We start from the raw sequence: 13,768 nt of genomic DNA, 5'->3' as shown, positions 1-13,768 counted from the left end.
GTTGACTGCAACCCATGACCAGTGGCCAGTCTCCCAGTCACGGAGAGAAATGCTTGTAAGATCACTTGATACGGCCAGCTTCTGTGCCCCTCCGATACCCCAGAGGCAATTGCCTCTCTTGCAGAATGCATAGTTTGTGCTATTGGGTCAACAATGTTACAATTCCAAGCTGAAAATCTGGAGCGCACCGTTCCTTGGCAAAACAGGAAGCAGGGGAGCGGTGCCCTCTTGAAGAAAAAATAGGAGACAACCCCTATAACGCTGAACCAGGTTCATAGCCCTCTGATGTACTGAAGAATCCTAGCACTTATTATTTCTATCAAAAGACAGCAGCAAAATATCAAGACCTACGCCTAGAATTACATTACAGGCTTCCATAAGAACTTTATTCCAAGACTTGCAATGAACATTTCATTTCCTACAGTCTATCCTGTTTATTTTAAGTGGTTCACCATACAGTACAAAAAGCAATTTTTTTCTAGTTTGCACCACTATCATCTTCACCTGTACCACATACTAAGACAAACCAACGTTACAGTACTGGACACACGAGTAAAGAAAAAAGAAACCCAAGTTCTGCCCGATCTTTTCAGCCGCCCTTTTATAAAATATAAACCACTGAATCTTGGTAGCGCATAAGTGTATTATTGAGAAAAATACCATTAAGTGAATAATTGAGTTCTTTCTGTTCCCCCAAACAGCCTGCCTTCCAATCTAAGCCATTCTGCTAGACACTAGCTAGCTCCTTAAAATACTGACATTACAGCAGCCTACGGTGAGACTCTTCCAACTTTTCCCATTTTTCTAGATAAACTAAAGAAACTCACAAAAAAAAAAAAAAGTTGTACCCACTGTACCAAGGCACAGGTCAACATGTTCTAGCCAAGCGCGGGTTGTATATAGCTTCTTATAGATATTAAGATCCTCACTTGGAAAATACCCAGACCTTGATTATTGCTTAAAAGAAAAAAAAAAAAAAGTGTGTGTGTCTTGTTGTGGTTATAGATTTTTCAACTTTTTTTTTGTACATAAGAAGAAAACCCTTTAACATAATCAAGGGATAATGTAAACCCTTAAAACAGAGTTCAAAATGGTTGATATGGCTTTGATTATCGATGTCCAAAAAAGTATGATAATTTCAACGGTATCAATGGATGAAAAAAAAACAAAAAAACTTGGATAGTCACGTGAGCTTGCGTTCTAATGTGCCTTCAAATCATTTTTCCTTTGAAATTTCATCAGATCAGTATAAAATTGTTCTTAAAACAGAACTTAGATAAGGGTATGTTAATTCAGAACAATATAACCCATATAAACTAGTACCAGATATAAAAGTAATATTGCAAATTCTGTGAAAAATTCAGGTAACAAAAACAAGCGTTCAGATGGCGATTTCCCTCTGATTAGTATGGCGGCAAATCCTCGCAGAACAATCCAGGCAAGAAAGCACCAGCAGTCCGAATAGCAGCAGTTTGATCATCTGTTTTGCATAGCTTCATAACCAGAAGTGAAAATGTGGTCTCAAAAGACTTGGACAAGTCCCTGTTCTCCAACTCAACAAGCACCATTTTTCTTCTCCGACATAATCTGCTCCAATTTTCCATTTTGAGTCCTTGAATTCTTTGATCCACACGAATGGGGTATCCAATGATTACATAGTGGTATTACATGTAAACGTTCTAGATTCTGTAGCAAGCTGGCTGTTGTCCATCAAAATCAAGCCACTTGCTACATAAATACACATTATTATGTAGATACAATGTACCTGAATAGACTAGTGGCCAGAAACATCCAGGAAATAGGTTTCCACTTTCTGCAGCAGACAGGTTTCTCCTTCACAGGATCAAGGTCTGCACTTGCCTCCTAGGAACCTTCGATACTAATGCACAGAACTGTGCAGTACCAATGCTCTACCTTCTCAGTTTGACCATTTCCAGGCTTATTTCCATTTCTTCACATGCATGTGTCATGAAAAGATCACCAAACTTCATGTAGCTTCCATCATCTCATTCCAAGATCCATCGTGCATCTTCTTTACTTAGTCTCAAGAACTTCTTAAGTCAAGAGGTCCTATTTGTCACATTGTCTATAAACCTTCACGTCTGAACAGCCACAGTAAAATATGCCCTTTTCTCTTGCGTTCACTGTATGCTTAGCATGCCCTTTCCACCTTGCAGATAATCTTCTCTTCATACAACGGCAGGACAGCATCCTCTTCAGATATCTCTTGAAACACAGCATTGCATTCAAACTCTTGACTCTCATTTTTGAAGTAATATCTGCAAAAGACATGCAAGGATATTTAGTGGCCGTCGAGGAGAACCTGACATTTCTTTTACAATATCAGATGAGACCCCAGACATGATACTTACTTGTAACTTCCTTTCTTACTGAGAAGCTCTTTAAATTCTTGCAAAGTCAAGCTAGGCTCCTTTGTTCGAATCATGTAAGGAATTCTTTCTCCACAGAAGTAGTAGACAATCGCTAAACCTCCTTGCCCTTGATCACTATTCATCTTTTTTGCAGACTTAAGCCTATAAGAAATTAAAGAAAAATAATACATTAAAGTGGATGTATTAAGGTTCTTAATCTAACTCCGTAAGCCAGACTTCAGCTAAGAAGGCTTTGCTATATTGGCAATATAGCGTATCATTTTCAAAACACATTCTTATGTTGGGCGCCTTTCGAAGCTCGGGCAGTCATTTAGTTCCGATGCTCAATAATGGCCACAGCCCACGAGGAGTCTCCAGCTTATTGTGTGTTGAAAACCTCATGATTCTGAGCCTTACATGGGCCGACTGTGCACAAAGGCTGTCATGGACCTTGGCAGCGAGTCTGTACTGCAAAGAATGATTTTTTTTTTTTTTATGCTGCGGAAAAGATGATTTTTCACAATGAATGAGCATTTTACTTGTTCATCGGGTGATTGGCAGCCTGTTTAAGTGGCAACAAAATCGAGAAATGAGTTCTTAACCACGAATATCTTGTAGTGTGAAAGCCCCAATTCATCAAGAATGGCTTTGTTCACACCAATCTTGACGAGTGGATGTCAGAGTCAGAAACTTAATGAGTCATGAGTGTCTGACGAGTAGCGTACACTCGTCACAAATCTTACCCCAGTAGGGGACTGGAGTGAGATCTGCGGCATAAGGAATGCCACCGCTCCTCATGAATTTGAGGAGAGAGAGGGTTGCCACTCCCCTGTCCAGCCCCAGCTCAAGCTGGATAAAAATTATGTGAACACACGATAAGTCGAGTGCGACAAATGTTTTTGTGGGGAAAAAGAAAACAAAACACCTGCAGTGTATTACAAAGTTTCAGCAAACAGCTTGGAATTTATGGAAATCTGCTCAGTGCTATTCCCCCCACCCCCTCAACGCTGACCTGAGGTGCGATTTTGAAATCAATGAGGAGGACCATGAAAGCGCATTAAATAAAAATGCAATAATAGAATTTAAAAATTGTGCAGGAAAACGCAACAAATAATCATCGTGGGAACTTAGCCTAAAGGAAAAAAAAAAAAGTCTATTGAAGATAGGCCTCTTCCTTTATTGTAAACTACCACCGATATGGTCTTGATCGTAGTACCAAGTTCTAGCAATGTTGTGATGTCTGAAGTCACTAGTGCACAGCAATATCTGAACCTGACAATTTCTGATGAGCCACAGACACCTATATGTGGTTCTTGTGCTACTGGTTGGGCCAAAATATCTGTGGGAGTTTACGGGAGCTCTACACTTTGGTTGCAGTCTACGCTGTTTCCCAAAGAACGAGGATGGTATGATGTGCTGATTGAGCGTTATCCTTTATTAGTGTCACACCGAATCCTTAGTGATTATAGTTCACAGTAAAAACAGTTTTTACTCCATTGATTTAAATACTATTAAAAGCCTGGCAAAGTCACGTCACTGCCTCCAAGGAGCTGCAGAGAACCATACTTGGTTCCCCCCAGTGCCCGTTGTTGGGGGCACTTATGTAAAGAGTCGGTAAGCACTCAGCATGACGATACTTACTCATCAGACGACTTCATTGTGGAGAAGCCAGATGAAACGTTCTCTGTGGCTTTGCCTTTTTCTTTAAGAGTTGCCGACTGCACACACCTAAAACACAAACAAACGTTTTTGAGCATGTGAACCCGGACAGCTGCGCAAGATTTTTAGGCATTATTTGATTTTCATGTTTGCCAAAGTACTTAATTGTATTTAAGATTAGCTTTATGAAATAGGAAGTGTCAATTATTTACGGCTTTACAAAGTGCAAAAATGCACAACGCTCAGTTACCAGCAGCAACGACAAGGGCCAGTCTCACTATACACAGTAACACCCTCTAATGTCTGGATTCCCTAATACAAGGTATGGGCACGGGTCACTCATTAGAAAGCCTTTCAACTTTTTAAAATAATTTTTTATAATTTATCATAAGGGAACACAAAACATCCAAAAGGGAAAAAAATAAATGCAAATAGGTTAATATACACTATTGAACGTGTTTCCTATGAGTAGCTCAGATTGACTAATATTGATGGCCCATCCTCAGGATAGGTCATCAATATCTGAATTGATGGGGTGCGAAACTAGGCACCCCCACCGATCAGCTCCGCTACTGATCACATCCGCTGCCGCCGGCATCGAGACGAGTTGACAGGCAAGGGTGCTGAGTGTCGCACCCCTATCGATTAGATATTGATGACCTATCCTAAGGATATCAAATTTCCAGACAGCCCCTTTACGTAATTGCATACAGAACACATTCAATATACATGTACCTGTTCTTATGAAGTTTGGGAACTCTTTTGTCTTCAACAAGTCGCCGACGAGCTTCTTCCAGTTGATCCAAGGTGTTTGGTGCATTAAGCGGAGGCATGGACGTATCCTGCAGGAATAGGTGGGCAGGCTGGGATGCGGTGCGATGGCTTGTTTTCTTCACTTCTGGGCAGTGGCTTACACTGTGATAAGGAGAAGTTATTAAGAAGTGGGCACTAACAAATAATCTGTCCATATTACTATTAGTCTATGTTTTCAACAAGTACCTTCATATACAAAATTTTCTGCAGATCCTCAGCTAATCTGGGTCACAACGATTCACAAAATTGAATTTGTTACAGGATTTAATACCGATGTGCCACAGATTTCATCCTAGTCACTGAAAGGCTGAGATTACCAGTGAAAATCTGCGGCATAATTTGAAAACGCTAAGAAATTTAAAATCCGGACTCCGGTCAATTTTTGCTGTGGATTTCCACCTGGTAATTTTTGTGGAAAATGTGAAGCAAACCCACACAGACTTAAAATCATCAGTAAAGAGCAATAAAAACAAAGAAGAACAAATTAAAAGGCAGTTTCTTCTCTTACCTTGTGTTTGTATCACGATTATGTTTTTTCATCATCTTTGCGCTGTCTAACACCCACTGCAAGACACTTTGGTTGCGTTCTACTTCTTGCTCAGGGGAAAGCGGCGTAGTCAGCCCAAGAGAAGAGCTTCCATCATCCATTTTATGAGGTGGGGCACATCCTTCTGCCTTTCTGTAATTTTTCGTTCCCTGGGAACTAAGAGAGATGACAGTTAAGTTTTTGCATAGAAAACCCTTAATATGTTGTCTCATTTCGATAAACTGGTATAGTTGCAAAATTCTTGCTCATTGCCTTGGTTACCGGCCACCTCTTTAGCCTGTCGGAGGTACCCAGATCCTAGGCAAAGAGAACATGTTAACAAGCCCTTACTTTACAGATTGCAAGCATTGCTCTGAAGATTAATCTAGACAACTTTATTATATTGGTACTCAGTCGATCCTGCTTTGTAGTGTGGCAGAGTGCACTGTTTGGACCAGCAACACTGTCAATTTTTAGGAGCGCACTGCTCTCCACCTACAAGCAGGAAGCTTGTGCTGAGACACAGGGAAGACAAGCGCTCAAGACAGATGGAAAAAAAACCCTCTACATTATTAAGATGAAGGTACAATCTATGCCATCAGCACAGGTACCTACCTAATAGATCCCCTCTGCTCTCCATTCTGTGTGACAGGTGTTTCCATTCCTGGAGAAGCCTTCGGTCTTAAGTGGGAGGAAGTTAAGCTTTGACCTTTGCCAAATGTCCCTTGACCTTTGGCTTTTCTTTGAATGAAAGGAGACTGTGATCTAGGTGACAGATTTGCCGGTGTCTTCAAGACTCTTGATACATGGTCATCAAGAATGGACTGAGGGTCATCCTCAATAGGAGCAGCTGGCAGAGCCTCGTGGCTGGTTGCAGGTAGGTCATATTCAGGTTTGTCTTCTTCCTAGTAAGAGGCAATTGTAACAGTCATTAGTTTTATCATTTCAGTTGACAAAGTGGCTGTTTTAAGGTTGGCCTTTGAAAAAAAAAAAAAGGATAAAAGTTATTAAAGAAACTGAAGCTCCTCCTAAATCTTTAGGCTGAACCTTGCCAAAAGCTATTCCAGTAGCATTCTCTGCACTGCGTGCCTCAGCTTGTCCTCTTGTCATACTGCCAGGTACATAAATGTATCGCATTTTCTACTTATCGCAGACTTAGAACTCATTAACATCATATTGTACATGCAGAACAATAAAACCTACTAATACATCATGGAGTGTCACACACTAGATAGAGAAATAGCTTAAATACTTTGATAAGTTCTAAAAGGACACGTGACCATTTTTCTCACTGAAAGTTTTTTTTTTATAAAAACAGGGACACATTTTAGCAAGTTTGCAAACAGAGCAAGGTAAAGTGCTCTCCAGACACCTGACATTATAAAGGGCTCTTTCCTGTTTGGCTGGAGATCAAAATAGTGCTGCATTTGACCTACAGCCAGTCTATGTAGACAGGAAACAACAGTTGTCTCAGGGATCAAGGATCTTCATGACAGTCACATTTTTGGGCAGCTGAAAGGTTTATGCCTAGGGAGGGCACAGGGATAAGTTTTATGATGCATCTGAACAACCTAAAACTGATCACAAACAGCCGCCAGGGTTTTAGCTATAAAACTAACAAATGCAATTACAGAAAAGTCCCTATTTGTATGTGGAAAGTGGACCAGCGACTTCAATAAGACAGGAGTCTTTTTTGTACCTCTTTTAACCTTTGTAACTTTTCCTCCAACTTTTCTTCTGCATCTCTTTGTCTTTTAACTTTTTCCAATGCTAAAGTCAGTTTTGCTGCAAACTCTGCAGGGTTACTTGGCATCATTTCAGCTGGTGGGCGCATTGTTCTCTGAAGGGGTGGGATAAGAACATAGATTAGGAACAGGTACAACTTTTTTTTAATGAAAATATGAATAAAGCAATTCAACTAATACACATTACACATAATTAATGGTCAAAATAAGGGCTTGAGGACAGCACAGTAGTATGGCACCCATACAAGCGGTTTCAGCATTGTGTCCCCATTATGATGGGGCATCATTAGGTGCCAGTAACTGATCACCGAGCTATATGGCTCTGCCATGTGGACATGGTCTAGAGTAGGGGTGCATGACCTGCAATACCTTTCTGTATGGCCCACAACTATCTGACCACAGACGCGCCTGATAGTGTCTAATGGCTGCTGATATACATTTTCCATGGTAAGGAGTAGCGGAGTGTCAGATAGCACCACAGGCATGGGCAACTAGTAATGGTGCATTGTATGGCCATGTCACCATCTAGATAAGGAGTAGATAAAGAATTGGCCATGCATGAGCGCTGCAATCATCGTAATTTATGGGAATAGAGCAGAACACTTGACTGTCAGGGTCTCGCATCGACTACAAATGAAGAAAGCTGAATCCATTGTCTCTTCCTTTCTGGATTGTGAACGGAACCAATAGGTAGTCTACCCAAAGCTGGAATCTGTCCCTATTAGATATTTATCTTGTGACATTCATGAACTTTTATTATGGTCTATGGGGGTTGGTTTAATCTGATAATGTGACCCTCAAACCCAAAACAGTTGTGTGACCCTAATCTTGAAAATCTAGTTGCACTTTAAACTTTCCATTAAGTCACTCTTAAGTTAAAAACAAAGTTTTATTCATAAAACTTACAGGAACAAACGGCAGAGGCACTTGACCATTGGCACTAACACTTCGATGGATTTCTCTCTGCTTGAAGCGATATGGTGGGACTCCATCTCTGATGAATAATATAAGCGAACGTATAAGACACAATAAAATATGATACATGTCAATATCACAATCATCTGGACTATGACAACCCAATTTCTGATATAATCTTTTTTCCTAAATACGTCGGGGAACAAGAAGTGTCAAAACAAATCTCAGGGGTTCTTTCTACAATTGAGACACCAAAGATCCAAGTGCATCTCTTCTATTTGGAGCCATGCACTTGGCAACTTCATCAAAGTGAGCAGCAAATTCCATTCATGGTCTCCAACAATAGGAAGATAAAAAGCAAAAGGCCACGTGTTTCTTGACCTGTACCCTCTGGCAGTCTACTTGTTGAAAGAACCAAGGCCGGCAGGACCACCTGCCAAAGATGCCTACACATGTCCATGCATGCAAAATTATTTTTTGTATCATTTTTCTTTTCCTTTTGGATAATTAGCTATATTACTATAATTTTTTTTTCATATATACATCATATTGATTTAGATGGTCAATGACGCCAAGAGAGGTTGATGAACACAAACCGGTGAAGATACTTACACGCTACTATCGGTGACGGACATACTGTCTTCGGTTAATGCATCGCTTGATATCTCACTGTCATTTATGCTAGCTGCAGGAGCAAAGTACTGACATGCTGGCTCAGTTTTATGAAGGTGCGGCCTAAGAAAAGGAAAAAGTGAAAAAACAGATCAGATGGGATTCTAAGAAGTTATGGATGGTATGAATGACAATGTTGACAGTCACCAAATTCTTCACAAAGAAAGAACACTTGTTGACAAAACAAAACTTTCGAAATGCGTTGGTAGAAACTAAGTGTGCTGAGCCACCTTACTAAGCCATAGATGACCATGGTAGGAAATGGATGCCTGACAGTTTTTATTTTACTTAATGACAGTAAAGTTGGCATGCACTTTTGCTTTGGGCGTTTGGACAACTGAAGTAAAAAGAAAAAGGCTGCAATTCAAATAAATATCTTCCAAACTGATGTGGCTAACAGATTTACTATCTAATCCAGCCTAAGCCATAAAAAGGAATAACTGTTATAAAAAACAGTCATTATAAGATAAGAAGGCTTTGAAACAGCAAGGCATCTTGGGAGGGAGGGGGAAGTGTAGAGCAGAGTTAAAAAAAAAAAAAATCCCGGACCGCTTTATAGATGTGGTTCTTTGATCTCTGGAGCAGGGAAAGATTTTGTTCACATCAAAGATATGTGAGCTCAGGGAAAGGAATAACAGCTAAGTTAACCTTTAACACAAGGAGGGGAGGAACAGAAACAAAGAAATAAGCTGAAAAAGTTCCAGAGAACAAACATCAAAATAAGCTTAAATGAGGGGAAAAAAAGAAAGAATAAAAGCATCAATGGATAAAATTACTGTATCAACTGCAATACAGGGACATTTAATGAGCAGCAGAAAAGTACACTGATGGCAAGAGCACACATCTCACCTTTGGCTTCTTGGTGGTACACGTGTGAAGGCACGGTTTAGTTTACCCATGGTGCCCAAACCAACAGAAGTGTGCGGTAATCCATTGTATTCCTCTTCTTCAGCCAGAGTTGGAAGTCCAGGTCCTGGGCTATCAGGGGTGGGACTGTCTTCAAAAGTGTGAGCATATTCCCTGCATATATCAGACTGCAAAAAAGAAGGAAAGGCCTCCTGCTCCATGGCCTTTTGGATCTCCTGTTGTGCCTGGTCAAACACCGTTTTATTGAGTTGCTGGTTCTTGACGCAGTCCTTAACGTTGGCCCGTGTGGACGGCTTTAAACGTCCCGAAACAGCTTGGCTATTTTGTACATACCAACGATAAATGGCTTTAGCGGTCTTTGAGGTTTTGGGTTCTGCTAGGTCCATAGCTCTAAAGCCATTACAAGCAAACCAGAAACTTAGAAGATCCACTAGCCCCTGACCATCCAGGTACATTCGAAAAAGTGTTGCCCCATCCTGGTCATCCAGAAGCAAATTCAAGGACCGACCCCATCGTGAAAAACGAGTATCTTGCGCGACACAACCTTCCGCTTCTCGAAGTGAATCGTCTTTGTATTTCATTTGTTGTTCATAGTGAGGGGGATCCATTGCAAACTTCTCAGTCTTTGGGAAAGAAAAAAAGAAGTGGGTCAGCCATGTGGCCATCATCTACTGTCAAGCTGTACAGTAACTTTAATCCGTCCCCATCTGATAAGACTTGGGATACCTTTAAAGTTAGCTACACCTAAACTATGTATAAGGCCTCGTTCACACGTTCATTATTTTACATCAGTATTTGTAAGCCAAAACCAGGAGTGGGTGATAAATACAGAAGTGGTGACGGGTTTCTATCATACTTTTCCTCTGATTGTTCCACTCCTGATTTTGACTTACAAATACTGATGGAAAAAACTCAAAACACTGACCAAAGGCTCAGTTGTGAAGGATAATGAAGACATTCAAAACCTACTAAGAAAACAAAAACACAAGTCTTAAAAGTTAATATACGAGTCTAAATAGATATCCTGTGCAAGCAAAATGAGCATCAATATCTGTTCCCATACCTTGTAAGTTTTAGTCTCTTGGCCTGGCACTGGTGGGCGCAATGAGGTCTCCCTGAATATCCGTCCAGAGTCTGGCATACAGGTCAGCACCCCAGCAGAACTCATGGCTGCCTGAAATTGATGGGTCTATCTAGGGGGAAAAAAAAGGAAGAAGAATTTACCAAATTAAAATTTATCATTAGAAATATTTTTTTTGCCATCTTTATATTTCATACATACAATGTTAGAAATGATAATTATAAAATTAACTCTCAGAAGGATTCCATAAACGTTTTGAGCCAAAGAAACCATGATTAAAAGTTGCCTTTAATATTTTTTTTTTTTTTTTTTTTTTTTTTAGGTGGCCTTATGGATTATGGACACCTTTTAACTAGATGGGTATGTTCCACTGTGGTCAACAACTTTGGAAACAGGTGTGAATAAAAACAAGGTTTATTATGAGTGTCCATGAGCTGACCATACACGAGATCTTTATCTGCAGATCCTGCTCTTTATAGCAAGATCAGACGTGTAGGTCCATCATAGACATCAGTTTAACAGAGTTCACCAAATTTTTGCTGGATTTGCCAATAGTTTACAGATAAGTATCTCACATTTATGGCCATCTTTTGTCTAAAGATTGATAAAACTTGTAAACATTTCCAATAAAAAATCTTTGGTTTGGCCTTCTGAAGATTATCAGGGATCATTAGGCCTGCATCAAGAGAAGAATCCACTTATGACTACAGCCCATAACTCCTCCGGAACTGCAAGGCTCTATTACAAGTAAATGGCCATCTGGGAACCATTTTCTTCCTTTTCAACATGACTTACGCCATACACTATCGCCCTGTAGAGTTTTTTTTTCAAGAGAAATTATTCACAACAGGTGGGCCAAAGACTCCCTCTCTCTCTTCCCCGGCATACCAGAAAATGCGTCCAATATATCCAGATGTTTGAAAGCGTTTTATAGGTACAAGTTCACAGACATTTGTGGATAAGGGGGAAGCTAAGAAGTATTTCACCAATTCTCATGAAATACTATACAGATGAGGCCCTCGCTGCCCCTTCTCTGCTGGGATGCAGATCACAGGGAAAAAAAAAAACAACTTTAAGTAACTCTGGGACAAAAGAGTTAAATTGCGTAGATCTGAAAGTCTATTGATGAAGGAGTTTCGTTACAAAGTGTGACACTTGGGGGCGGGAGGGAAACAATTACTGCATATACCGACTACCTACAAACACTATGTATGTATGTATGTATGTATGTATGTATGTATGTATGTATGTATGTATGTATGTATGGTATAAAAGCAAATATCATGCAGTTCTACACAACAGATCATTAAAGCGATAGGACTACAAATGGGGAGGAAGGGGTTCTACAGTATCCATTACAAACAACATGGAGAAAATAGTAAATTAATAAAAAAGTGCAAACTTTTAGGTAATAGCATAAAGAACAAAAAATAATCATTATGTAAAAAAGGGAGAAAAATAAATACTGCACACTGATAGGAAAGGAGTGCGAACCCTAGGAAGTAGGAGAAGAAGTAACAGAAAAGTGCTAAACATCCCATCCTAACACACAACACTGCAGGTCTAAATATAAACATATGTTCCCTGCAGCACAGCCAGCACCCAGGGTCTAGGAACAATCCTGCACACTTGTGGGGGGCACAGAAGGGCGATTTCTGCAGGGCCACTGCCCACACAGCTCCCCTTGAGAACTTTACCTTCAGCCTTCAGATCTCTCCTCACTCCGGATCAGAAATCCAGTAATCCACTTGCCCACTGAAGCTCAGTCATGGTTGCAAACGTTGAAATAATCCATAAGAGAATCCAAGTTGCAAAAAAAGAGAAAAAAAAACATGATCCAGCCTGGAAAAGGGGAAGGGAGGAAGGAGGAAAAGAAGCTCACACCTTCCTTGAGTGAGTTAGGACTGGAAGGATTTCTTTCCCTCTCCCTCCTCTCTCTCTCTGAACTTTTTTTTTTTTTTTAATCAAAACCAAAAAGCCCTTTTTCACTCCCCCTGGGGACAAAGCCAAAGAACAAAGGGGTGTTATGGCTTTAATGAAACATCAGTGGAGATCACTGAAGGCAGCATCCTGGAAGAGCAGTAAAAGTGCAGCTCTGCAAAAAGCAGCAAAGCAGCAGAGAAAAAATCCAACTGCTCGTCCTGAGCTCTTCTGGGGAGAAATAATGCAATCTTCTTGCTTTCTGGGCTGAAATACAACACAGGGGATTTTTGCAGGCGATCTTTAGTCCTTGTCTGTGAGAGTGTATCTGCAAGGACCTGGGATTTCTGAATTCCTTTCTTAAAGCCAGACTCCCCCCTCTGGTTAAGAAAAAGAGTCCTTTGAAGGCAGCCGGACCAATGAGAGCAGAGAGTCTCCAGCAGCTATTCCTTTCATCCCATCTTCAAAGAGCCTTCAATCACATTTAACCCCTGAAGTGCTGCAAAGGCAAGCAGCTTGCAAAAGAGGGGGGGAGGGAGGGAACATTTTTTTTTTTTTTTTAACTTGCAAAATCAAACTGTTCCAGAAGTAGATGAGAAAGGCAAAGAAGAAGAAGAAGAAAAAAAAAATAAAAGGAAACAAAAAAATAAATAACACATTCTGAGCAGAAAATGATGTGCTGGAAAAATCACATGCACTTCACATTTGTGAATGATTAAGGAAGTTATTTTTTTATGTTAAGTGGTAGCATCTGTTTTAATTCCTATTTCTTTTTTGTTTTGTTTGTTTTAGACCGAGTGACCCTAAAGTATTTATTTTATGCTGCAACATGGCAACACTTTTGTTCTGAGCCAATAAAGTGTTAAATCTAAACTGTAGCCCCCCAATACACTATCTCGCCCCCCCATCCTCGCTCAGCACACACTTATGAGTTAACACTACTTTGTCTTATCTTACACATTTAGTATTTTTTGTCTGGACCCTTACAGTAAGTGCTGTCACATTTTTATTTATTTTTGTTTATTTATTTTTTCATCTTTTTTTCTTCTTTTTTTAACTCTATACTTACTAGATGATACATTTGAGCCACGTTTTTGTGTTTTTTAATCAATTTTAAAATTTACACGTTTCTATTTGGGGGGGGGGATTGATCTCAATGTTCTTCACATTCTCTCTCTAAACATGTTATTTATTGCTT

General features: G+C 40.0%; 1 protein-coding gene across 1 annotated transcript; it reads right to left on the bottom strand.

Annotated features, from left to right (window-relative positions):
- Positions 1-593: 593 nt before the first annotated feature.
- On the bottom strand, positions 594-12,970 carry LOC141172271 (axin-related protein-like). Its single transcript, XM_073656287.1, has 12 exons — positions 12,348-12,970; positions 10,633-10,762; positions 9,552-10,192; positions 8,643-8,765; positions 8,022-8,109; positions 7,070-7,210; positions 5,986-6,275; positions 5,353-5,547; positions 4,767-4,946; positions 4,014-4,100; positions 2,373-2,534; positions 594-2,279 (listed from the first exon to the last, which is right to left on the bottom strand). Exons 2-12 carry the CDS (start codon positions 10,735-10,737, stop codon positions 2,153-2,155), a joined length of 2,139 nt encoding a protein of 712 aa, XP_073512388.1. The 5' UTR covers positions 10,738-10,762; positions 12,348-12,970; the 3' UTR covers positions 594-2,152.
- Between the last annotated feature and the right edge of the window lie 798 nt (positions 12,971-13,768).

This window comes from Phyllobates terribilis, unplaced genomic scaffold (genome assembly GCF_046119375.1).
Source record: "Phyllobates terribilis strain yellow unplaced genomic scaffold, ASM4611937v1 Scaffold_12__6_contigs__length_324123572, whole genome shotgun sequence".
In the NCBI taxonomy this organism is placed as follows: Eukaryota; Metazoa; Chordata; class Amphibia; order Anura; family Dendrobatidae; genus Phyllobates; species Phyllobates terribilis.
Note: the sequence above shows the minus strand (reverse complement) of the source record. Positions and strands in the feature narration are given on the sequence as shown.

Bases quoted from the DNA above. Each gene is read 5' to 3' on its own strand.
- LOC141172271 (XM_073656287.1), bottom strand. From the start codon at position 10,737: ATGAGTTCTGCTGGGGTGCTGACCTGTATGCCAGACTCTGGACGGATA. The intron at 6,276-7,069 runs GTACAAAAAAGA...GCCTCTTACTAG, and splicing joins AGTTACAAAGGTTAAAAGAG to GAAGAAGACAAACCTGAATA. The intron at 2,280-2,372 runs GTAAGTATCATG...TGTCTTTTGCAG, and splicing joins AGTAAGAAAGGAAGTTACAA to ATATTACTTCAAAAATGAGA.